This window comes from Abramis brama, assembly GCF_963993115.1.
Source record: "Abramis brama genome assembly, chromosome: 22".
NCBI lineage: Eukaryota > Metazoa > Chordata > Actinopteri > Cypriniformes > Leuciscidae > Abramis > Abramis brama.
This window is the reverse complement of record NC_139984.1, coordinates 16,234,645-16,260,390: the sequence shown is the minus strand read 5'-3', so window position 1 is coordinate 16,260,390 and position 25,746 is coordinate 16,234,645. Positions and strand designations below refer to the sequence as shown.

General features: G+C 39.1%; 1 protein-coding gene across 2 annotated transcripts; it reads left to right on the top strand.

Moving 5' to 3' along the window:
* The first annotated feature begins 14 nt into the window (after nt 1–14).
* On the top strand, nt 15–25,696 carry bcl2l1 (BCL2 like 1). Of its 2 annotated transcripts, none has more exons than XM_084098454.1 (3): nt 15–155; nt 2,560–3,240; nt 22,407–25,696. In XM_084098454.1, the coding sequence occupies exons 2-3, from the start codon at nt 2,689–2,691 to the stop codon at nt 22,548–22,550; spliced, it is 696 nt and encodes a 231-aa protein (XP_083954580.1). In that variant the 5' UTR covers nt 15–155; nt 2,560–2,688; the 3' UTR covers nt 22,551–25,696. The 2 variants fall into 2 exon arrangements, with proteins under 2 accessions (XP_083954580.1, XP_083954579.1); XM_084098453.1 differs by lacking the exon at nt 15–155 and adding an exon at nt 719–1,061.
* Nucleotides 25,697–25,746: the final 50 nt, after the last annotated feature.

Genomic DNA, 25,746 nt, shown 5'->3' with positions numbered 1-25,746 from the left:
CCTTGGTTTAAAGAGCAGAGCTGTGAAGGGGCGGAACTGAACTGAGCGCTGCTGCTGACAGCGGCTCTCTCTACACCGACTGCACTCTGATCGAGGAGAAACACGCCGACATCGATCATGCGGGAAATCACGAATTTGCCTTTCCAAATATCCGAGTAAGTACCAAAGGTCTGTGATGCGTTTTGAAATTGGAGCTTTATCTTTATAGCAGCTTCCCAAATGATTCCGTGTTTCCCTGTACAGCCTATCCATGTTCCATGACGCTAGCTACACGGCTAACTAGCCGAAGGGAGGAAAGATTGACGTAGTTGGTTTTTATTTTACAGGAAATGCATTCTTGGCTAGAAAGAACCCTAACGTTACATCAGATAGGGCTTGATATTAATTTGCCCTCTTGCTAGTGTTTTTGTGATTTTAATGCGTGCAGAAATGCAGTGCATGTATTGCATTCATTCGTAAATAAAACATGAAGGGGTGTTTAATTTTATTTACATGCGTAAAGTCATTTATGCAAATTGTATGACCGATAAAATGTAGAAATTATGAAATAATCTACATCCAGCGTTTCCCCTCAGCATAGACAGCGCGAGGTTTGGAAAGCTCTCGCGCTCTGCCTTTGATTGGCGGCAATGTTTGGCTAATCATTCTGGATTTTGTCCTTTTATGTGCGTGTTCTCGTGCTGGAGTGATTCTGTGCGATCACTTCTCTGAAACTGATACGTGTTGCGGTTGCTTGCCCAACAGAACTGACTGGTTGTTTCCGATCGGCCTATGTAATGGGCCCTAGTAGAATGGAGGTTTATTATTACGTAATGGCTGGTAGGCAGCGCGAGCGAGCGTCATGAATAGATGATCATATCCTATCACAGAGAGGGGAGGTCTGTTTTTAAAGAGAAATATCCAGCACTTGCTCAATTTTTCCTCACATACAGTATTACTTTTGATCTACCGCCGTTTGATATTGTCGCTTAATCCATAGCTAACATTAACACAGACTCTCAAGAGTTGTTTGCTTGGTTGGCTTAATCTACGAGAACAGTAAGCAGATTGTGTTATGGATGGTAAGCTGAATGCTCTTTTACTCTGTGTTGTCAGTATCGTAAACATTGTCAATAAGCACGATAACGTAAGATAAAGTAGAAAATGCTAACGTTAGACTTTGTTTCTGTTAATTTCTAACTAGTTGGTCGATACAAACTTTGGTTCAGTAAATGTACTATATTATCCACTACTGTATTAGACTATTCTGTTTTTTAAGTGTTGTGTCTCGAGATTACTCATAAAACACTGAATAGCTTTGTGTTCGTCAAGGAGATATTCATACACGCTTGCTGTTGCGGATGTGCTGTGTGTAGGAATGTGTTTTTGACATTGTGTTTGTAAACACTGCGTGTAGCCTTATGATTAGAAATAGAATTTTAATGAATTCACTTCTGGAAGTGTGCGCTGATCAGTCCAGAGACAATAAGTGGTACAACATCACTGAATACACATAATATTACACATACATGTAATATAAACGTGAAACAAAGGTTGTGGTTCTTAGATAATGACAGTGTGCGTCATATTCGGACTGAGAATGAGTAATTTCTTGTTAAGTACCAAAGATGCGAATTAATATAATGTGTGTATATAATAATAATAATATATATATATATATATTATTAGTCATTTTCCCGCGACAGACAGAGCTTTTGAAACGGCCATGTGTTGTGCTCGAAGCCTCGTTGTTGTCAGCACGTGTTTGGCTGATCCAGTGTTTCCTGATAACTCTCGCGCTCTTCCCAACTAGGGATCAAATAATGCAGCGCGTGAACACCCCGCGCTCGTGATGTAGTCAAAAATACGAAATCAGCAGAAATTAGTCACTTAATCTGTTTATTTAATAATTCAGTAAAAAAAAAATCTCTTTACTTGTTAGATCTGTCTGTCTATCTACAGCATGCATCCATCCAGATTTGTAGGCTCAAAATAAGTGATCTTATTGATCAGAAATTATAATTGTAAAAGATTACTGTATAGATTTGATCTATAATAATACATTTATGAGTCTATTCTATCAAATAAATTAAGGAGTAAATAGGTTAGACATGAGTTGTCAGAACATTTTAAAAGGAGTTCCTAATGAAAAATGCCATGAATCACTTGGGTATCTTTTGTCTGTGACTCCTGGTTGGTTCTTCTGGCACCACAGTTACGATCCATTATAGATTTGTTTAAATGAGGGAATCATAATTCTAGCCACGCTGGCTGTTCGTGCCCCCTGCTGTTTAAAATTCACTCATGTCAAGGTCAGTGTACATTTAGCCTTGTCTTGGACAAGGAGAGAGGGGAAATTGTCCATGTTTTTCATAGGAGGCAGGTGATGAGGCGCTACCATCTGTTTCTTTGATCAAGCTTCTCCATTTAGTAAGAGGGTTTTAGAGGGCGAAAAAAAGCTGTTTATCTTCAATGCCCCTTAACCTCTTCCAAAGTTTCACCCTTACCCCCTCCTCTTGCTGTTTGTGAAAATGATTGCGTATTTACGGATCAATTCATTGCACTGTTGTCTTACAACAGGGTATGAGCCATTGCACCATCCCTGAGCGTCGGCAGAAGCCTGAGAAGGACGCAAGGGTGTGCACTTTGTTCTAAGAACAAGCAAGTGGATATCCAGACATCGGAGAGCGACAAGCAACGACGTGAATTATGTCTTACTATAACCGAGAACTGGTGGTATTTTTTATTAAATATAAACTCTCACAGAGGAACTACCCCTGCAACCACATTGGACTTACAGAAGACACAAATCGGACTGATGGGGCCGAAGAGAATGGTGAGGGGGCGGCAGGAACGACGACCCTTGTTAACGGCTCCATGAACAGAACCCCACCACGATCCCCCGCTTCATCCCCACAGCATCAGACAAACGGGACTGGGGGTCTGGACGCGGTGAAGGAGGCGCTCCGTGATTCTGCCAACGAGTTTGAGCTGCGTTATTCCCGAGCGTTCAACGACCTCTCCTCACAGCTCCACATCACACCCGCCACAGCATACCAGAGCTTCGAGAGCGTGATGGATGAGGTGTTCCGCGACGGCGTCAACTGGGGCCGCATCGTGGGACTGTTTGCCTTCGGAGGGGCTCTGTGCGTCGAGTGTGTGGAGAAGGAGATGAGCCCACTAGTGGGACGCATTGCAGAATGGATGACCGTCTACCTGGACAACCACATTCAGCCCTGGATCCAGAGCCAAGGAGGATGGGTGAGTGGAAAATGACTTTAATTTCTCTCCTGCCTTGTTAGCTTTCTTCAGTTTAATCACAAACAGCCTTTGTTAACCTGTTTAGGTTTATGATTGATCTCAAATGATTTATGCCTCAACTTATCCTGTTTGATCAGAAGATAGCCTATCTGTTAATTGGATTTAAACCTCCCTTAGCAACCTTGATGTAAAAAAAAAAGTCTCTTTAACAGACTCAACTTCACACCCAAAAATGAAGATTCTGGGTAATCTTCGCAACACAACACAAATTAAAATATTTTTAATGAAACCAAGATTTCTGTCCCTCTGCTTAAAGTCCAGGTAACTAAAACTTAGAAGCTCCAAAAAGGTCATAAATGCATCATAAAATGAATCTATATGAATAAAGCAGCATAGATAAAGTCTTGCGAAGAGATATGATTAATATTTGGGTATCACTTCAAGACTTCTGTAGTCATTTGTGATTCAAATACTTTGTGACGCTTTTAAAAGACTGTAATAGTCCAGGAAATGTGGATGTTATTGATGAAAGAGTGTGTTTTGCATTGCCAAATCAGCTGCTTCCCTTGGGTCCAGACGGGGGCTGTTTTTAGCGCCTGTCTTCTCTTGGGCCTGGGTGGGGATGCTCTAACTCTGCGGAGGGGAAAGGAATGGGAGATAAGATAGCAGAGCCACAACCACTGGTCAGCTGATTATTGATCTCCGTAGTCTTATTTCCCAAAATAAGAGTCAAGAAGTCAAGAGTCAAGAGCGTGTGGGAGATGAGACATATGGTTGAGAATGCAGTAGGATGCACTGATAGGTCATTGTTTTTGTTTTGTTTGTTTGTTTTCACTTTTTCTCTTCATGTTTTTTCCCCGTCGGTCAGCTTTCCAGTAGATGAAAGGCAGGAATGAGTAAAGTCATGTGAAAACCCTTTGTGCTGGTTCTCTTCTTTATGTATGCTGGATGAGTGGCAGGTAATGGAGAGGTCCTGGCCAAGTCAGCTTTTTCTCTTTGTGATCAGGGCTGTGATGTGATTGGCTGGGTGGGTGGGGGGGGGGGGGTGAGATGTGGAAGTGGATTGTAAAGGTCATTTTTTTAACACAGCTGGTTTATTGGATGGTGCAGAGAACAGACTCTCTGATTGGCAGGTTGGTTTTGTCACTGTTGTTTATTCAACATTAGACGCTTATTTTCATTTGCCAATGTGTCATTTTACAAAATCTTGTTTTGTCTGAGACGTGCATTTTTTTTTTTTCCCTTGACATTCATCTTTGCTATCTTGTGATGTCTTGATTGCACAAAAAAATCTGGAACTGTGTAGAAAGCATAAGTCAACACGTCATTATCTAAATTTGGATCTTGAATCTCTCATCATGTGATCACAGGAATGAGAACATTATGAAACACAACAAACAGTCCTTAAAGATTGAGCAATTAAAAAGAGTTTTAAACATGTTTTCTGAGCTCTGCCATTGGTCTTCAGTCTATTTTATCTTTTTTATTTGTACGTTTTTTAACTTCTAAAGTAACTTTGACAACTTCTGACGAATAGAATTCAATTAATATTTAATTCAATTTTATGGACTAACAGGTCATCTCATTTTTGTCTACAAAAATAACATTTTAGTTGCCAGTGCATAAATAAACCAAATATTCAGACATTTTATTTATTAATCTCAAAATTTTACAACAACATTTAAAAACTTTGTTGTTGTTAACCTAGATTTTTCTTCTTTAAAAACATGAATGCATTGTTACTATCTTGCATATTTTTGTCAGCACTAAGCAGTATGTATTAATTAAAATAGTTTAATTATTGTCATAATTATTGTCATGTCTCCTACGGTGGCCGTATTATTTCAAATCTGCCGGCAGTCGTGAGTAATCTCCCCCTCGCATTCGTCACGGTGCCACTGAGTGTCAAAATGCGAAAGGCGAAGCTTGAATTTCCAGGTATGTCCCTCTTTGGCTAATGTGTTTTCAAGATGGAGGCGCAACATGGCTGCCGCCATTCAAGCGACTCGCTCGTATTCTAAATGGCAGATTCTATGCTTACGAGAATACTTGATTAGTTGGTAGAAGTAATTACACATTAATGAGCACATATTTTGAAAGAACAAAGTGTTTTTTGCTAAGAATCAACTTAAAAAATTACACAGTCTAGCTTTAAGAAGATCTTTGCATCTATGCCATTTTAGACGCCACCCTGTGGACTGTTTAGGACGAGGGAAGTGTCGGGCGATTTATTATGCTGAGTTCGAGAGTTGATTTTGAATGGCACTACAGTGGGCTAATGAATGAAGTTTTGAGGTTTCACATCCTGAGGTTTTGCACCCAGCTGCAGTTTTGGTTCATCTTGAGCAGAAATTGTAAAAGCGTTCTCTTTATGTCACTTCCTCAATGGGGAAGGAAAATGAGGTCTGCGTGTCATACAAAAAGCAGACGTGCACGTGTTACATGAATGTAGGCCGCCTTTCTGCAGACTCCCACTCAACCCTCTTCATCTCGGTTGCATTCGGCATCAATTTCAGTTCGGTTGTCTTGCGGATGCTCGGTCTCAATCAGGCCAGTGTAGTTCATCTGTGTGCTGTGGCGGTGGGGGGCACGCATAAGCACACATGCACGCTCGATTTCATGGTCGAACAGAATAGTCTCTCTAGTGAGCATTTACCACACATCGAAGCGTTGCGGTGGCAGTGGGTTCTCATGCTATTTATTCATCTCAGTTTCTGCTTTGTAGTAAGATTTAAAAGCAGCTCTCACGAAAACCAAAGGGTACCATCGGTAGGACGTCCCCTCGGTGCGGGAAGAAGCTGGGAATGCCCATTTCAAGTTTAGTTCTCACTCAAACATTTCTCGCATATTCAAGATTTTTTTTGTGCGTGTGTTTCTCCCCTCCCACATGCAGGCACATTTTCAACCACTTTTTGATCTCATTCTCTTTGCCTACGCAGAGTTTCGCAGTGTCTGGCAGCTGTATGATGCAGGTGTATGGCAGTAACCACACGTCAGGCTGTGTTATTACTGGGTCTCTCTCCTGCTTTGGGGAGATCTGCTCTTATACTGTAATAACGCCCAGAGGTGTGGCCACACCAGGTCTATTTCCTTCTGTATGTTTGCCATGATGGTTTGGTGAGTGGTGGTAAAGATCGTTGGACAGAAAATTGTGAATGGGAATAAACTGAGTAAAGTTGACATATACAGAAAGGACATGGAGGCATATAGATAAGAATTCTAAAGAGTTCAGTTACTATTCCAGTTCCTTATACTACTAACCAAAAACAAAATGTGTATCTAAATACATGTTGTGTATAACCAGTTGGTATCTACACTGAAGTCTCACAGTTAGTTAAAAGCCGTATGTGTTTAATTTACTAAAAAGAACAGACTCGGAGCAGTAGTGTTATTAACTAAAACAATTTAAAAAATCCTTTTTATTAATTGAAATTAAAAAAATATTAAATGGAAAAACTTAGACTTAAATTAAATGAATAAAAAAATCACAAATGTTGCCTTGGCAACTGATTGAAATTAAATAAGTTGAAGATCTAAAATTACTAAAACTGAAGTAAAAATGAATTAAAGCTAAATAAAAACAAAGTAATAAATGACAAAAGCACAAACAAAATAATTAAAAACTTAAACTAAAATAAAAGCTAATTCAAAATATTTAATAAAACACTGCATTACAGTCAACTCCATAAATCAAGGAATTGGATTAGTTGCACTGTATGCTATTGATTCACTAAAATTAACCTGTTCATAAGTCATTTGTTCTGTAATCGCTCTAAATTTGTCACACTGTCTGTTTCGTGCCATACGTTCAGAAGCGTTGTTGTGGTACCTCTGAATAAATAGAACTCTGTACTAAAATACTCTTCCTACACTGTCTGCATCTGGAGAAGAATGCATTGGCAAGTCATTCGGTTCTGATATAAAAAAAAAAAAAAAGTCCTATTCTACAGAGGGATGTAGAAAGAGGATTGACTGACGTAAATGAGTCTAGTCTAGTTGCCACTAGTGGAGTCCGGTGCCTGAGGGGGTGGGGATATTACCAATTAGGCTTGAATTATATGTGAATGCTCAGGGTAACTGCCTTTGTTCAGATAGGCTAGCCTAGTACAGGATAAATTATTTGTAGTCGATGAGAGTTGAGGGCAAAATAACGATACGGAGGGGGAGGGGGAGGGGGTCCATACCTTTTCAATCTTATTACACCTGCTTTGTTCATTATTGCTGTTTTAGTGTGTGTGTGTGTGTGTTGCAGTAGTCCCTCAGAAACCCTCATTAGCGTCCAGCAAAGGTTCCTTCACTATCAGTCTGCACCTAACTATAACAGTGACTTCCAAACACAACGAATCATTAATCACAAACTTCACATACACACTTAGCAGTAAAGCGCTCATGCATGCTGATAAACAATGGCCCGCCTTTATCACGTTTTAATCACTGTCACCACAACAGAAGTCTTTGTGTGACGTAGGGCTATTACCGGGGGTTTCATCAAACGTATATGCGTGCAAATACAAACATGCTCACACCGTACACACACACCCTCGTCCCATTGTCTATCATGTTTGCACAAGGAACACCCACGGGACCACCCCTTACTCCCCATCCTCCATCACTTTTACTTTTTCTCCCGCCTCCAGCTCGTGTCCTTCCTTTCTTTCGATTCTCTGTTTCTTTCTTTCTTTCTTTCGGTCGCTCTCCCCCGCCTTTCCCTCGGTCTCACGTGGTCGGACGTGTTGCAGATCAGACATGCAACAACATGCCAGCGTCACCGCCGATAGTGTCCCCGTTCACCCCTTTATTCGGTCTCGTTCGTTCTACGTCCATCCATCCATCCATCATCCCTCCACCTTACTGGTCATCTCTATTGATTTGGCAGGCGCAAAGACCATGCGTGTTTGTGGCACGCCTCCCGCAATCATTCGTCAAGCTTCGATACATCAGCACCACCCACTCTGCGCCTGTGTCTGTCGCGTGACAGACTATACATCTGCTTTTGTGCTCCTTGGTCAATTGTGTCTGAGTTTGTGATCAAACACATCACATTTAAAATGCAATATGTGCATTATTGTTCCATTTCATGCATGTTTACACGCATGTGCCTCTCATTTGTGCAATTATTTGAAGGTATAGCACACGCTGAGCATGTGATTACCTTAAACAATGGAGCTGCGGGTGAACACACACATGCACGCCTGCAGAGGCCAGGTGAGGAGCTTGGCTGTAAACACACAGTGATGACAGCAGTGGAGACTGTGATCCAGATTTGATGTTGTCCTCTATAGACGCTAAGATACATCATTTATACCCTAGTCAGTTAGTGCTTTAAGATAATGTTTGTGGTATTTGCTGCTGTTGTCAGTGGCGCCTCATGTTGCTATCTTCAAGGTTGTAGTTCACCCCTGACCTTTTGGTTCAGATTTATGCATCACCAGCATTTGAAATGATTTCACAGGGCAATTCCATTTTTGCACTACATGCACATGTCTTTATATGTGTGCTTGGTTTATGTGTGGCTGACTGAGTGAAAATGGCAGTAAACAGATGGTGGGATTCAGTCTGTTCCAGCAGCCTCGTCACCAGCAAAAGAGAAAAAGAGGGAGGAGAGAGAATGAGAAAAGGACTTATGCTATGGTAGTGCACTCCTCTTATGTCACAGGCAGGGGGAGAGGGAGGCAGGGGGAGAGGGGGGCAGGGGGAGAGGGGGGCGGGGGGGTTCTGGCCTCACCTTCAAGGAAGGTTGGGCTGTTCCATTCTGCCAGGGTCACGGGGGGAGACGGAGCATCCCAAACGGAATGTTTGGAGAGGGAGAGAGAAGGATTGTTTTGGTCCATGTAGCTAATAGTAGAGGCAAAATTATGTTGAATTTTTAGAGATTTTAAAGAGGTTGTTCACCCAAAAGTGAAAATTCTGTGAATTAATTGTTTCCAAACATTTGACTTCTGTGAAACATAAAAGGAGATGTATGACAGTATGAACTCCAGTCGTTTGTATGGAAAAAAGCAGCATCAACATTTTTCAAAAATGTTCTTCTTTTGCTCCATGGAGTAAAGAAAGATAGTTTGAAACAATAAGAGAGTGAGTAAATGACAGGATTTTCATTTTTGGGTGAACTGTCTGTTTGAATGCATGAAAATGCATAAGTGCACGTGCACAACTTAAGCACATTTGAGTCAATTATCGGTCTTGTCACTAGTTTTTCTCTCACCTAAGTGTTTGTGAATACACCTAGTGTATTTTTAGCAAAGTTTCACCCACATTCTTGTTCTTTTACGCTGCCAGTGTTTGTTTACATGTGTGATGTTCAATTCCAGTGGATTTAGCTTCTTAACTGCAGCTCCTCTTAGCTAATTAAAAATCTTAACAACACACACACTTGGTGTGTTGGTCAATCATGTGGAAGAGCGACCTGCACCTTTTAAGCCCAGTTCTCCTAATGCACTTTAGCCAAGATTAGCCAGCATCATCGAACCGCACTGCAATTAGCCTCTAATAACACAAATAACGGCCAACCTTTTAGTGGCTCTGTCGCCATTCCACTGAGCGGTGGACGACATTAAGCTCCTTGTTCATCTGACAGAATTATGACTTTTAAAAAGCAACTGTGTTTTATGTTTTTGTAATGGGTCGACTCGTCTGCCTCTTCACTTTAGCTCATAATGTACTGCTCTGAACAGCCTCTAGCTAGACAGAGCGCAGGGTCCAAATGTGTGAATCATATAGTAGACTATTTAAGGAGGAAGAGGACGACGACTCAGAAATATGGATGGAAGAAATTTAAATTTTGTTATTAAAGTCATATGCTTACATAAAGTATTTATTCAGTCATTCAGCATGCCATATTTGAAAATTATGTCTTTAGTGTAAATCACGCAAAATAATAGGTCTGGTTATTGACAGATTTCACAAATCAGTTCAATCTCAATTCACAAGCTCTTGATTCGATTTCAATTCATTTAGATATGTCAGGTACAGTACATATCAAATTTTTCAATCTCAATCTTTGATCTCTCAATGCTGTAAACTATACAGGGAACCCTGTCAGTTGATGCATATAATATTAAAGGTTAAAATTAACAATATAGTCTGAATTGAGCACTAGATATCAGCACTAGATATAATAAATAAATATGTATAAATTCAAATCGCACTCTGTGCTGCTGCTTGAACTGTGGTGGCTACAGCGATCTGTCACGTCGCATTAAAAGAGCGGCAAAACGACATTAATTGTTTGAATTTTGTGATAAAATTGACAGAATTTGAAAGCTAAGACCTTTGTTTAATATTAAAAGTTACAAGTGATGTTTTGTTCATGCGTCAACTGAAAACGGCAAAGATTGATCTTGAGATTTAAAAATCAATATTAAAACAAATTGAAGATTGATTAAAATCAATTAACCGACATCAGTCAGTATAGTATGATTGCACTTGAGTTTGTATAAGCATGTCTGTAGTTTTGAGATGAAGAGATGGAGTCATTTGAGTCATGAGATCACCACAGTGCTTCAGAGATGTCTCAGGTAGGACTGAAAGAGAACTCAGAATGGAAGCTCAGTCTGAGTGTGTGACGCCAGGCTGATAGCAGATGAGGAGCTGGGGGTGCTAAAGCTCAGATCATCTTCTCGCCTGTGCCGCTCTGGACATAGCATGACTGTTGCTCTGCTCTGACTGAACTGGCTTATGCTGGAAAATCAGGTCATGAGCAATCCCCCCCCCCCCGCTCTCTCTCTCTCTCTCTCTCTCTCTCTCTCTCTCTCTCTCTCTCTCTCTCTCTCTCTCTCTCTCTCTCTCTCTCTCTCTCTCTCTCTCTCTCTCTCTCTCTCTCTCTCTCTCACTCTCTCACTCTCACTTTCTCTCTCTCTCATTTATTTATCCTCTGTTTTATATTCTGTCCATCTCTTTCTCTCTGTCTTCAGTAAAGCCTCTCTCTTTCTATTCGGCTTTCTCTCATTCTTGTATAGCTTCTAGTTGAGATCAGATTATCATCATCAGTAGGATGAAGTTGTGAATAAAGGCCATGACGATGGAGTCGCAGGGATTCAAAGTTACTGATAAAGTGTGTTGATATTATCTCTGATTGCCATCAGTCATGTTGTTTTTTTCTAGGTTCCACCTTGTTCACCACCTAAGATTTTGCAGAAATGTATCTATTCTGCTCCATTAACATCACCAAATGGAATTGCAAAAATAATGACAATTTTTAACAGGACAATTTTAACGAACTCTCCTTTCGTCTGCCAGTCTCAAGACCAAATCATTTTCGTCCAATCATTGAATCAGTCCGAATGCAATGATACGATGTTCTACCTGTGCAGACTCTGTGTGCGTTCATAAGTTTTGAAGGAGGCGTGGCTTTGCCTACCCTACCTTTAAAACAACAGCAAAAAAGACTTGTATTGTCACACAAAGGTTACATAATCAAGTGCAATTATTCAACTACAATCTCAAACAATAGTCGAGATCCATGTTTGGATTTATTACAGTTCATCATTGAGAAGGTTGGATCGCAGATTTTGTTGCAGCAAACAGCGCAAGCGGCTCGTGACAGAACACAGAATGATACTTCCATTTAACCAAAATATCTCAATGGAGATCGCTAAACTCCAGCTTATTTGTTTTTGTCTGTGTTTTCTGATCATCTGATCATCACTTCCGCAGTGTAGAGAGAGCAAATGCACATGGTTGCCAGAATGCAAATATGAAGTAAAACCGAAAAGTTCTGATTTGGGGATTTAAAATCTTGACATCTGGTAACCGCAAGCATGAAAGTAATGAAAGATAACTACATGAAAGATTGAAAGCATGAAAGATGATAACATTTCAGTCTCGTCTTTTTTCGTCAACGATCTTGCATGTTGATGTACTCAAATGATATAGTCAAAATTCAATGACATTGGTGTCATCTCATCATCGTCTCATCTTAGTCATGGGGAAAAAAGGTCATTAACGACCATTTTTCGTCATGGATTTTGTTAACGAAATTAACACTACCACAGTGTTTACTTTTTAGGGGAATCATCCTACAAATGGAATTGACCAAGATGGTGCAACGTTTGTGATTTGAAAATCATGACTATATCTTGGCACCATACCATTCATGTACTTGCATGCTCTGTTTCAGGCTGGTGCGCCATCCAATATGCATAAGTCTTGCAGTCTGTTTCCTGACAAATATCCCCAGAGGCCGTGTCTGCCTCTAAGCGCCGGTTTAGGTCAGAGACTGGTAAATCTGGCTGCACGTGTGTCCAAGAACATGCATGAATGCTTTGGTCTGTATGTATGTGGATGTATGTGGTCTGTGTGTGTCCCAGCTCACTGGGATTTGCTTGACAGAATGGGAGCTGATGTCTCCCCGATGAGATACGGAACAGATTGGAGTCTGAGCCCCACTCTCCTGACTCATTAATCTTCTCTTTAATTCATTTACGGTACGCACAAACATGGCCACATTGCCAGGCGGGTACAAAGGACACCTGCCACAGACAGATCCTCCAGATATATGACCTAAAATAAAACGGGGAGGTGTATTGCTCAAATTACTTTACATGCTGTGATCTGATTGGATGTTCTGTGATCTAAATTTAATTTGGGCTGAGGGTTTAGTGGAGTCTGTTTTGTTGCTCTAATTGTCAGCAAAATTTCAGGCGGAGGGTTTTAAACCAGTTTAATGTATCAGGTGTCCTCACACTAAATTATTACATAATGAAACGCTAATGTTTCTGGACAAAGACTGATGTAATTAGGAAAATTGGATGTAGGAGAATAGATAATAAAGTCTGTACATGCTGAGAACAGTTAGTACGGTTAATGTGAATGAAGCAATAGAGTTGCATGAAACATCATCTGTCCAGACCAGTGTTGCTGTGCTTGGGAAACTGATGTTTGGTTTACATCAAGGGTGCTGGTTCCTGTATTTGGATTAATTAACAAATGGTGAACAGTTAGAGAACCTTTCCATTGATTTCCTTCTGTTTTGCCAGACTATAAGTGTTCAGAACTGGTTGATATTTTTATCTATTTATTTGTTTATTGGTCAATATTGGATATTTCATTTGGCTTGCTTATTTCCGTTTTTACATTTAGTAATCTTACTTTTACTGTCTTTCATCTAAAATCACCAATTTACTAATTACATTTACTGTCATCTAAGACCACTGTTAAATGTAATCGTTAGGAACTGAATAACCATTTTGCATACTGTACATTTATAATATGATGCCTAAATTCACTTGTAGCATTTAAAGCAATTGATTTTAGTTTATAATCATTCTTTTTTTTTTTTTTATTCGGACAAAATAGTATAGTATTTTAATATTAGCCATGACATGAAAATAATTATTTATATTTGTATTATAATATTTGTATTTAATATTTGTGGATCCCTATTTAGAACTTGATCTTTTGGTCTTAAAATGTTAATCTTGGGGTTGTTTGAACTTAAAAATGAATGAGGCTGAGGCAGTTCATATTTGGTTGTCTGTCAGTAAACAACTCAACATTTAGCATTGCATTCCTTGTTTCACATTATACATTAGGCAACACAATTCAGGATAATTCAGATCATTCAAAATTCAACGGGTTAAAAGCAGTGCTAACATCCTTTCAAAATTTCAAGTGTAAAAAAAAAAAAAAAAGGATCTTAACCCAGGATACGAGGCCTGAGTGGCCAGAAGTGGCCTGAACAAGGTTGACTGTCTTTCAATCATTTTATTGAGATTTAAGGGACCATTAAGGAGAGGATGCAGAATGTGCTACTCTAACTGTGAACCACTAAAACCACATGTCATAAACCAGAGAGAGACAGCTCTCTATAAAAAGTGAGAGACTCTATAATAAATGTTTCCCTGGCCTGTAGGTGTGGGCTGATGTCATTGACATTTAAATGGTAAATAACCAGGCTGACATCAGAAATCCCATTTGCTGTGAAGCATCTGCCTCCCTCTTAGAGTAAGTGAGATCACATTGTCGTCATGAACCAAAGAGATGACCATCAATTTGATCAGACTCAAATTGAGATCGAGATAAAGTAACTGGCAAATACAGTCTTTGACCCTCTTGTTGTTTCTTTTTACACTGAAAAATGTTGCAACGTGATTTCACCTTCCAAAAAAATTGACATCCTGTTTGTTTTGTAACATTTGTGTAATTTTCAAATTCACCGTGACTGTTACATGCCTTGTGAATGTTTAACTGGGTTTTGTCTTGCTTCTGTCCATTTGTTTGTTTTTTTGTTTACCTCTTTTCTTTTTTCTTTCTTTCTCACTCTCTCCACCATCCCTTTAATCAAGGACTGGAAATTTCTGGTTTCAGCTTGAAGTCTGAATGACTCAGCAGAGATTGAGTGAGAAACAGCAAGGCCAGTTATTGACGCCACACAGTTGGAATTCATTCCCCCCCCCCCCTATCCTAAAGCACGTTTCAAATCAGCTGATTTCCACACAGGAATGAGGGTGTCCAGCATTCCTCAGCGATTTGTTAGGAAATCCTGCCCTTCCGGTCTGTCTGTAATTGTTCTGCACTGTGCTGGTGTTTCTTTCTGCACAAAGTAAGCTTTCTGGCTTCCAGTATGAATGAAACCAACATTGCATGTGTTTATAGTGCTCAATGCTCACACCACACCCTATTTTGGGTAAAAATATGAAAAATAATACTTCTCTCTAAAGAAAATTGAAGTAAACATGATAAAATTTAAATAAATTTTAGTTCCATTGTTACGCAGGTCGTAACAGCCATTCATTACAAACACCATTTATTTTAAATGCCAAGCTATAACTTGGCATTTAACAAACTTTTTTTAAGTGAAAGTGAAAGTGAAACTGCTCGCGTACCTCTCATTCGGCATGAATCGTTTCCATGAATGAATAGTCGCAGTGTAACATTTGGTTGCTAAATGTATTATGTAAAGAAGGCTTTGTACTTCTCTCGTCTCCCAATATCCACTCAAAATAGCTTCCTTCAAATACACACAAAAAAAGTGTTTGAAAAAACACCACAGCATGCTCCCGCTGACCGACACATCCTACATACTGTACAACAGACTAAATAGAGTAACCGAATAACTTTTCTGTTTAGTTGTCTCATAAGAGGCTGCGATGTCATGTTAAAGGTTGTATCAGCGATTTCATGCCCAAACATAAATGATCACATTCATCTAATCTTTCCTAACGATCCGCTAGCTACCCGCCATAAGCATGCCGTCAAAAAAACGCGTCTCTGTAGGCAGCCTAGGCTCTGAGATCTGCACACAAAAACAGTTGGTTTCACCACCACTCAAAACCAAAATAAATAGTGTTCCAACCAATCACTGACAGGGGTGGGTGTTGTGAGGTTTTGCGCTCGTGCACGGCTGCCTATGATGGCTGTATGCGAAAACCTCACAACACCCACCCCTGTCGGTGATTGGTTGATACAGCCTTTAAGTTAGCGATGTGAGGAGAACTATTCGAATGTTGGGTGTGCGCATGAGGCGCCAGTGCGATCGCTTGGATTATATCAGTGCACTGCAAACATCTTAAAATACTCCATCAGATAAGAGTAAGGCATCATTCAAAATGGTAAAGAGTGTATTTTTATTTGTGCACCTTCAAAATAACAGCAAAACGTTGTACTTTTGTAAAATAAAGAAAACCAACAAAATGCGCTTGCCGTTTTGGTCTCTGTGAACAACTTTCTGAAGCACATAACAAATGAACCAAAACTCAGCAGAGATTACTGCCTACTTGTCACCAGACAAGAAAAAAAATATATCTATAGAAATCTTGAAGTGTCTACGTTTTGCTTATTTGACGTTATATGCACTATATAAGTCACTTTGGAATATAAATCGTATTTCGCAGACCTCCTGGCAACAGGACCCTCGGGGGTCCGCAGACCCCGCTTTTGAAAACCCCTGCTCTTTATAAGAGGTTATTATATGATTTGGATTTACTCTATAATTTACCGGAGTTTATTTACTTGTTCATTCATATTAATTGGACTAGCCTGCAAAATAGTTTTTTAGTGTGATTTAAAAGATGCATTTATGATACCATTGTTGTCAGATTTGACACACATTTTAAAAGTTGCTTTGACATTTTTGGAGCTTTCGGTAATTCACTGAAATAGGTATATAAGTACAGCTGCTATTACCCACATAGATTATAGCTTCCTGGGGATTTGCTATAATGGGACTTGCGTCAATAAGCAACCTTTCAGAACATCCAGCATAGAGGCTTGCATGGGCATTTTATGTACAATATGTTGTTCTCATTGTTTCTCAAATGACTCTTATTGGTCAACCAAGTGAGAAAAGGCTAAAACAGAAGTATTGATAAGAAACTAGCTCCTGTACATACACACCATGCTGTGTTTTGAATAAAACGTGTTATGTTCTGAGTGTGTGTATCATCAATCATCTGGCTAAAAACCGGACAGGCTATTCTGGAAAGCAAGTCACTGGTTTCACAAACACCATGGTGAGGGTTAAGGGGTCAGGATGGTGTAACAGTGGAGAAACCCAGTGCTCTGACTCAACCGAACCAAACTTAACTCTCTGTACGATCCTCTCATAACTTCCCAAACACACATACTACTCTCTCTCACACATACAAATTGCTCATCTTCAACAGGATGAGGTTGGATGTACTTGATGTAATACATTGATGTCAACAGAGTAGCTCAGTAGTCTGTATTATAACTGTAGTAACAGTGGTAAGGATGAATTTGTGTTTCTGTGGTCCACCTCTGTTCGTCTGTGCCAGCTTTTATACCCCTCCAGTAACTCCTTCATCCACCGTGCTCCTTTTAAGATCAGAATCAGCCCCTTTCTTGGCCTCTATTTGGATATTAGCCTATGCTAACTAACAAACGTAGGCACCTTGCACCTGGTTTCACTCTGTCCTGTAGGGCCAGGTTTGTATGTGCTCTTTGTTTAGATAGGGTTGTGGAAAACGCCTGGCAGTCCCCGCTGCCTAGCAGCCGGTGTCTCTTGGGAGCATTCACACAACCTCAGCACTGTTTGGAGCCAGCAAAGTCAGGTTTTCTTGACAGATTGTGTTTGTGTACAAATGCTTTTCACTTGGTCACACCTATAGTGAATCAGTGTGAGTTTTGGAGTGGATCTTTTAAGGTGTAGTTGCAAGATATACAAAGAGTCACATTAGTTAATGAACTGTTCAAAAACTGAGTCATAAATGTTGTCATGATGGTCAGGCATATTGCAGTGTTGTTAGAGACATGTTAGGGCATGTGCTGTACCTGGCTTGGTGGGGATGGGATTAATAAGCCCCTACATTGTTCACCCAAAAATGAAAATTCAGTTAGTCATTCTCATGTTGTTCCAAACCCATAAGATTTTCATCCATTTTTGAGAAACTAAGATATTTTTAATGAAACCTGAGATATTTCTGTCCCTCCATTGGAAGCCCATGCAACCAAAACTTAAATAAATCCATATGAATCTAATCCAAATGATTCGCAGATTAAGCCATGTATGTCATGTAAGTCATAGTGTCTTTTCAGAAAATGGATTAACAGCTTGATTCATATGAATTTCTTGTATGATCTATTTTATGATCATAACTGATGTGTCAAAGTTTTGGGTGAATGGATTTTCAATTAAGGGACAGAAATCTCTCTGGTTTCATTAAAAATATATTCATTTGTGTTTCAAAACTGAAAAAGTCTTATGTGTTTGGAAAGACATGAGGGTAAGAAACTGATGACATAATTTTAATTTTGGGTGAACAATCCTTTTAATATAATAATGGTAACCCTTTATGACCTACCATAGAACAGTTCTGCCAGAGTATATCTTTGTATTTTTACATGCTGTGCTGTCATTCTTTTGAGCATTTTCGTATGCCATACATCAAAATAATCCTTACTCTCCCAATTTGAAGGCTATGTTTGTAATAAATCAATAGTAACTAGATAAATATCTCAAAAGTGCAATAAACAAAAAGAAAAACAATTTTTAATATTTTTTTTCTACATATTTTATTCAATACAGAAATTTGATAAATGTCAACCTCAAACTTGTCAATGTGAAAACCGTGCATAAAACTATACAGAATTGATTTGAACTGTTTACATAAATTAGTTTTTGATATACACTCATTTAATGAGTCTGTACAAATTGCGTAATATGCGTTTACAAATACAGAACAAAAACAAAAACAAAAAACACAAAAATGCATTGCACGTCATTTCTTTCTTTGGCTGCACACCTGGCTTTCTTCCTGGGACGGATCTATTCCTTCAAGAAAGTCGGTTTCGTCCTTGAAATGGAATCTGGAGCCGATGAGCAGACGGAGAGTTCATCGTCATCGGACGCAATTAGTAATTGCCAAAACCTCCGCGTCCGTGTACTTTCGTTTAGACTAGACATAACGTTACGTGCGCGCGCATGTGTACGTGTGAATGTGCTTGCATTTGTAAAAGTGTATTTGTGAGTGTGTAAAGGAGAAATAAATGATAAAATGAAGCAATGATAAAAAGACAATAACAAAAAGAAAGAAACATACCGGTACAGCAAATGGGAGTCAAACGGGAGTCAAATGCATGGTCAAATGACGCAGCTTGTGACGTCACAACATGTGACAACTCCTGGGGTCATAGTGCACAGAACGTGATACGTCAATGAGCATCGGAAGATGTAACTATCAATCGCAGATCTACAGAACATGTGTGCAAAGACGTGCAATGCATTTTTGTGGGTTTTTTTGTAAACGCATATTACGCAATTTGTACAGACTCATTAGAGGGTGAAAACAACGCAACAGGAGCATGTTGGAGGCTTGATCTGAACATGTTACATCTCTGGTTTTGTATGCAAAAAGAATTATTGAGCTAGCCATTTGGTTTCAGTTTCTATAGGCTCTTAAACAGACACACGTCGGTCTTGGAGGGTTAAACATCGGGAAGATCTGAACACACAGACAACATTCACTTTTGATGGAAGCATCAGAAATAACCCCTGCTGCCTGGTGAAATAGAAACTAAGAAACTGACAAAGGACAATACAAAGATGATTATGAAATTAGTTTGAACATGAGAGATACTTTTAATTGCGTAATGCTTACTCATGCAATATCTAATTGGAACACAGAGGCTTATTAGTAGTTTTCTAAAGCAAGCATCACTATTGCTTATTCTTGGATATTTAGACAAAGCCCTGTGATATTTCATCTGATGATTAGTTAATTAAAGCTTATTATGCATGACAAATATTTTGCTTACTCACTCCAGCATGAAAGATGTCTGCTCAAAAGGTTAAGACACACCTCCATATGTGCCCCTCCTGGATTCACCCATCACGTATAGCCTGTGCTTGTACATGATTGCACATAGCCTACAGTGTTTTAGCCTAGGCTATGCGTTGCACCATAATCTTACTGCCAACAAGCATGCCTTAACAGGTCTTAGATTTATGATTTGGACTGTAATCAAAGAGCCACATTCTTGTCATACCAGTGTACATTGTTCCTACCTTGTTCTCACAGTTTCTCACACTGATACTCTCTAACGTGTGTGCATTAGGCTTGGCTCTGCTGCCAAGTCATACTGTTAGCATTCCTGCAGGGGTTACTCATGTACCTGTTAAAGCATGATGCAAATTCCTCTGCCGTCTGATTGTATTGACTGTAGCACGCCTTCTCTGTTCATCATTCATGATCAGGTCGGCATGGGTCATGTTTAAACTACCCAAGGTTGACAAAGGTGTGCCTGAGGAAGTGCATGATAGAAATGATATTTACTCAAGTCACTGTGCGGTGAAACGGTAGTTTGCTTATATGGTTAATTGTTCTAGTAGGATATTGAACTCTGTAGGATGTACAGTTTTGTGTTGGATTGTGTGTGTGTGTGTTTTATGTGGTGTTTGCTCAATTCGCGCATCACTATCCTATTGGAGGGGTTGTTTGACACTCATTCCGCACTGTTCATGCTACTGATAGGAATCATACATCCAATTGTGTGATTTGTTGAGAAGTATTACTTTTCTAAACACTCGGGCCATGAGTAGTTGTTAGCTATATTAATAATTCTAATCAAATATTATTATTATTTTTGTTGTTGTTTATCATAGATTTGAGCATAAGGTGTTTTTGAGGTGGTTTTTAGGTATCTGTGTTAACCGTAAGTGAAAGTGAGTTACAGTCTTGACTTGTGATGTCATGTGCTGCGTCACTGGTTGTGATAACCCCTCTGCTCTGGAACTGCATGTCTGTTATCAGCTTCTGCCACTCCCATCACCCCTCCCTCACACTTACGATATCATTTCCTATGAAATTGATCTTGTTCCTATGCACACTATGTGCCTGACATCACTTTGACTACAATGTCACACATTTCATATCCAAAACAAGCCTATTTGACTCTGTCTATTACTTCCTTCTTATTAATCTCCCTTTCATCCTCTTTGTCAGTTAAAACAATGTACCCGTCAACAAATTTGACAACTCCTCCCCAGATTATACACACTGTGGAATGCAGTCATTTACCATAGGTCATTTGCATTTTTGTTGTGCATTGTCCTTCTGACAGACACCCATTTGACCTCTCCTAGCTGCTCCTTTTTTATATTTGTAATGTTTCAGCTTTAGCAATCCTTCTCAATTCATATGAAACATGACAGATTGCTTTAGTAGCTAGCTAGCACGGATGAGTATTAATATGCAGAAAAATGGCCACAAAGTATTGGAGCTGTGGCCTAGTGGTAAACATGTTCTCAACACAACTAAACTGATGTGCAACACATATGGGTATTTTTTTATGTAGGCCTAAATCTTAATTCCTATAATTCTGTTAGCCTTTAAATATACAAAGTTTATATATATATATATATATATATATATATATATATATATATATATATATATATATATATATATATATATATATATGCACTAAAAAGGCTAAAAAATATATGCTTAAAAATACCAAATTAAATAAATTGTCAAAACTTCATTCTGCTACATGCTATGACATTCAGTTTTGTTTCACTGTAAAGAGAAACCCAGTTCTGCTGTGACTGACAAATGTTGCCACAGTGCACGTGTTAAGTGTCGGATGGTTTTACCCAGTCCTCCACATTCTTCTTCCCATATTTTCAAGCTTGTGTAGATAACTAGGGCAAAGGGAAAGACTGGAGGATGACATCAGTCTTCTTGAGTGGAAAACAGGGGTGGGCGTCTGAGGGGTGTGTGTGTGTGTGTGTGTGTGTGTGTGTGTGTGTGTGTGTGTGTGTGTGTGTGTGTGTGTGTGTGTGTGTGTGTGTGTGTGTGTGTGTGTGTGTGTGTGTGTGTGTGTGTGTGTGTGTGTGTGTGTGTGTGTGTGTGTGTGTGTGTGTGTGTGTGTGTGTGTGTGTGTGTGTGTGTGTGTGTGTTTTGTAATCGACTGCATGCACTGAATTATTTTTGGCTTGATCACTGCATTGCTGTAATACCGCTGACAAAAATGTCAGTGAAACAAATCGTATTGACCCTGAATCTACACTGAAGATCCAATTGAAAAAGAAAAAAACATTTCTGTCCTCAGAAATTGTCGGGGTGGTATGAACTCATGCATTTTTATGAGTCATATTTGCTTTTTACTGCAGCGCTCTGGTTGAGTTATTTCAGCCTCCATGTGCAGTTGGTGAGCTCTACTTTTGTGCGTGTTCCCTGAGGAAACGGGTTATGTTATAAAGCCTGAAATCCCCTCTCAGCTTTTCAAATAAAATTGGGGTTGCTACAGAATCCTGCTGAGAAATGAGGTTAGTGAAGTCTTTGAAACAGGCATGGTAAATCTCGCCCCCTGGTGGTCATTGCATGAACACATTATTGCACACACACTTGTCACAGGAAGGGTGGGATTAATGAAAGGCCTGATGGGAAGGGACACTTGAAGGAGTTCAGTGGTTGGCTGGAATGAGCTTGTCGGTTAGTATCTGAAGTGTAATTATTGGGTGGTTGATCATTGTAATATTTTCCTCTGATTTATGAATATCTACTGACAATTGACCTTTTTCACATTTCCGGATTTCTCAGAAGCGGAAGTTGTCATAACCTGTCAATTAGATTTTACCCCAAAATCTAAATATTCTGCCAATTTCAGTCATTAATAACATAATATAGTACATGTGTGGATATTTTCATAGATTCGCTGTTGTAGAAATAAATCTGATTATATTCTCTGTGTGTTTTGTGCAGGAGCGATTCGCGGAGATCTTTGGAAAAGATGCAGCAGCAGAGAGCAGAAAGTCACAAGAAAGCTTCAAGAAGTGGTTGCTGGCGGGAATGACCTTGCTCACAGGTGTCGTGGTCGGGTCACTCATTGCACAGAAACGCCTGTGAGGATCAGAATTACTGAAGATCCAAATATACCTACTGCTTCATTTAGACCTCCAGCTGAAATGAAGGAACTTCAAAAATACTTGTTTTGGATTTATTTGTTTCCCTTTTATTGCCAAGAAATGTCATGTTTACATCCCCCGTCCCACCGTGTACTGTTGACTGAGTGGAGTGCATCTGTGATGTCACATCACATGACCCAGACTGCATGAGGGTGCTTTGGTTTTAGCTGACTTGGAAAAGGCAAAGCCACGTATCCTTACACCATGTTCAACGAAATGAGAAAAATGACTAAAACAGTCAAGAGAAAAAAAGTTTCAAATCTTGCTTCTTTGTCTGTAATTTTTTTTTTTTTTTTCATCTCTATCATTAATCTTTTAAGTATCCTTATTATTCTCTCATTTTCAAAGAGACTTGCAAAACTGACAAGGATACAAAAATTTTATCTTTAAATCTAATTTAAGCTCATTTGTAATTCTTGAGTTAACCGAATGATAAAGAAGTTTAATCTGAACTGAATTTGAAGTATTCAGTCGGTAAATCAGCACTGACATTTCTGAGGAGCGTTATTCCTGTCTGGAGTGCCAGATATTAGCTCGAGAGCAGAGGCATCTCACTACACTTGAGCGCCTGCTTCCTCTGCAATCTCTCTACCATTATAGAAAAATGTGGAGAACAGATAAAATATGTCTGAGTGTTTTTATGTTGTTGTTGTTGTTGTTTTCCCATTATTGTTCTGTTTCTTTTTCGGATTTGATGAGCGTTAACTGTGTGACTACCTGCATGGGCAGGTTTGAAATCCTCTAAAGCATCTAAATTGTCTGAGGGACCAACAGTTATGAGACGGCCAACAGTTTGAGAGAAAGTTCTGTATGTTTGGTGCCGTTTGATTTATTAAACCTTATTAAACCTAAGTTTCAGCTTCAGATGTGGTATCACGTATAACTCTTTATACCTTTGAGATTGTTGTAACTAGAGCTAGAAGAGACACGGATACACAACGAGTGCGTAGATCACTCCTGTTGTATCTGTGACTACACTTAACTGTGTTTTATACACAGAAAATGTAACACTTTAAGCTGAAAGTAATTAGATTAAACCATATTGCCACAAGAGTGCTTGGTGTCTTGTATGGTCTTTGGAATGAGGATGCAACCAGTTCTGGGAATACTGGCCTAGCATTTGTAACAAGCTAATAGTCATTGAGTTTTTGTTTTATCTGGAATCTGAGGTATGAAATGATATATGCAGTGGGTTTTTTTCAGTAAGCAAAAGTTAGTTTGACACTTGCAGCACATTTAAATGTACAGAGCCAAGCTAAAATGCTAATCTCAATTCTGGTCTTTTAGCATTCACATTTCCAAGTGTAAATGTTATTTCCACAGATATTAGAGCATTCATAGATTTGTTGAGTTGGGTCTTACTGTGTAACGGTCCACAATGTTTGGAACCCTGGCTGACAGACATATATTGGGTCAGATAACATCATGGTGCTGCCATGGAAAAACAAACAAAAAATATAGTGTTTGACTAAACTCATTGTTTTAAACCGTTAAAGAGTAAATTTTATGCTTCATCGTTTTTTTATTGTTTTTTTATTATTATTATTATTATTGTAATTCATGTTTTCAAAAGCAAACCTTAGAAATAGTTGGGATAAAGCTCTCTAATCTTCTCTGTCTTCTCACAGCTCCTGATTCCTGTCGAATCTCATTTTAAACGCTTTCCTGTCAGGGACGTTAAGCGCGAGTGTCACTCCGCGCGCGCACCTGCTGCTTTACACTCGGCTCGTGTCACACTCGTTTAAGCTCTCGGAGATGTGGAGAAATGATCTTTAGGCTTCAAACCATTAGTTATTCAAACAGGACGTCAACTTGAATATTCATCGCCTTTTTTCGACTAGTAATGATTGACGAGCGGGGTAATTCAAACAGAAGTGATGAAAGCAGTGGTGGTACAGGTGTGTTTCCAGCCTTCAACCCTGCTTTGAGATCACGTGGGAAAGCCGAGATCTTTTGGTGCGTCAATCAAAAGATAAGTTACCAATCCTAAACGTCACGTCTTCTGAGACCTAACCTAGAAAAGAGATGTCTGCCGTAGGGCTCCGCGGGAAGTTAACATTAAGCAGGTATGAGAAAAGATTTATTCTTCCCGATTTACTCCCAGAGGAACTAAATTAAATTTCTCTCAGCTCGAGGGATTTGTTTTAAAATTAACATCAACAATTTTTTTATTTTTTTTGTCAACGATTAATCAGTGCTCATTAATCCAAAGAGGGAATAATGGTCATTTGCTAATTATTCAATCCTTCTCTTTTAATAAATACAGCTTTTCTGAAATGGCCAATTGCTTTATTGTTTACAATAACTCAATGACGATAATGTACAATAACATACAATAGACTAAGGCTGCATTTGAAAATTGTTACAATCTGAATTTGCTATTATGTTTGCTGTTATGTTGACTTAAAGTAAATAAAGTTAGAAATGTAAAGGTTGTATATGGCAACATTAGATCCGGTAAGCCACCTTTGAATCCCAAAGTCGCGAGTGAACTGTTTAAATAACGATGTAAACATTTATAGTTGGCGAGTCTTAGCAGATTGAAATTGCCGAGATGTACACCTTTTGCTGCTCTATAGACACTGATTTCACAGAATACATTCCGTGTTATGAAATTTGCTGCTTGCATGCTTAGTCTATGTTTGTCTGTCATGTTTGTGTGTGTGTGCGCGCGCGCTGTGTGGTGGTTACGGAGTTTGACAGTATGCTTAAGAGTGAAATGTACCAGCATTGGCACGACACTATGTAAACTAGTTAACTTAAATAACAATTAGACTAGCTCATCATAGATTAGTAAAAATATTTAAGGCGTTTGTTGATTTGAAATTATTTATGATATTTCGTGTAAACGCATATTGTTCCTTCCTATGGCCTTAAACTCCATAATTTCTTTTGAAGTGTATTTGTTGCTCATTGTGTTTGTATTTAGCCAACTTAACCTTCAACATAAGGGGACAAAAATGAAAACTATTTTTTTAAGGTTTTGGGTTTATTTAAACGCTTCACCCCTGAATTGTTTTATGTCTTAAGACTTTTTTAAATGTCTGATATCATTTAAATTAAATAAAGACCCATTTGAATTCACAAGACCTCTCTTGTGGTTATTATGCGTCTGTTTATCTTGTTGAATGAATACA

Bases quoted from the DNA above. Each gene is read 5' to 3' on its own strand.
- bcl2l1 (XM_084098454.1), top strand. From the start codon at position 2,689: ATGTCTTACTATAACCGAGAACTGGTGGTATTTTTTATTAAATATAAA. The intron at 3,241-22,406 runs GTGAGTGGAAAA...TGTTTTGTGCAG, and splicing joins TCCAGAGCCAAGGAGGATGG to GAGCGATTCGCGGAGATCTT.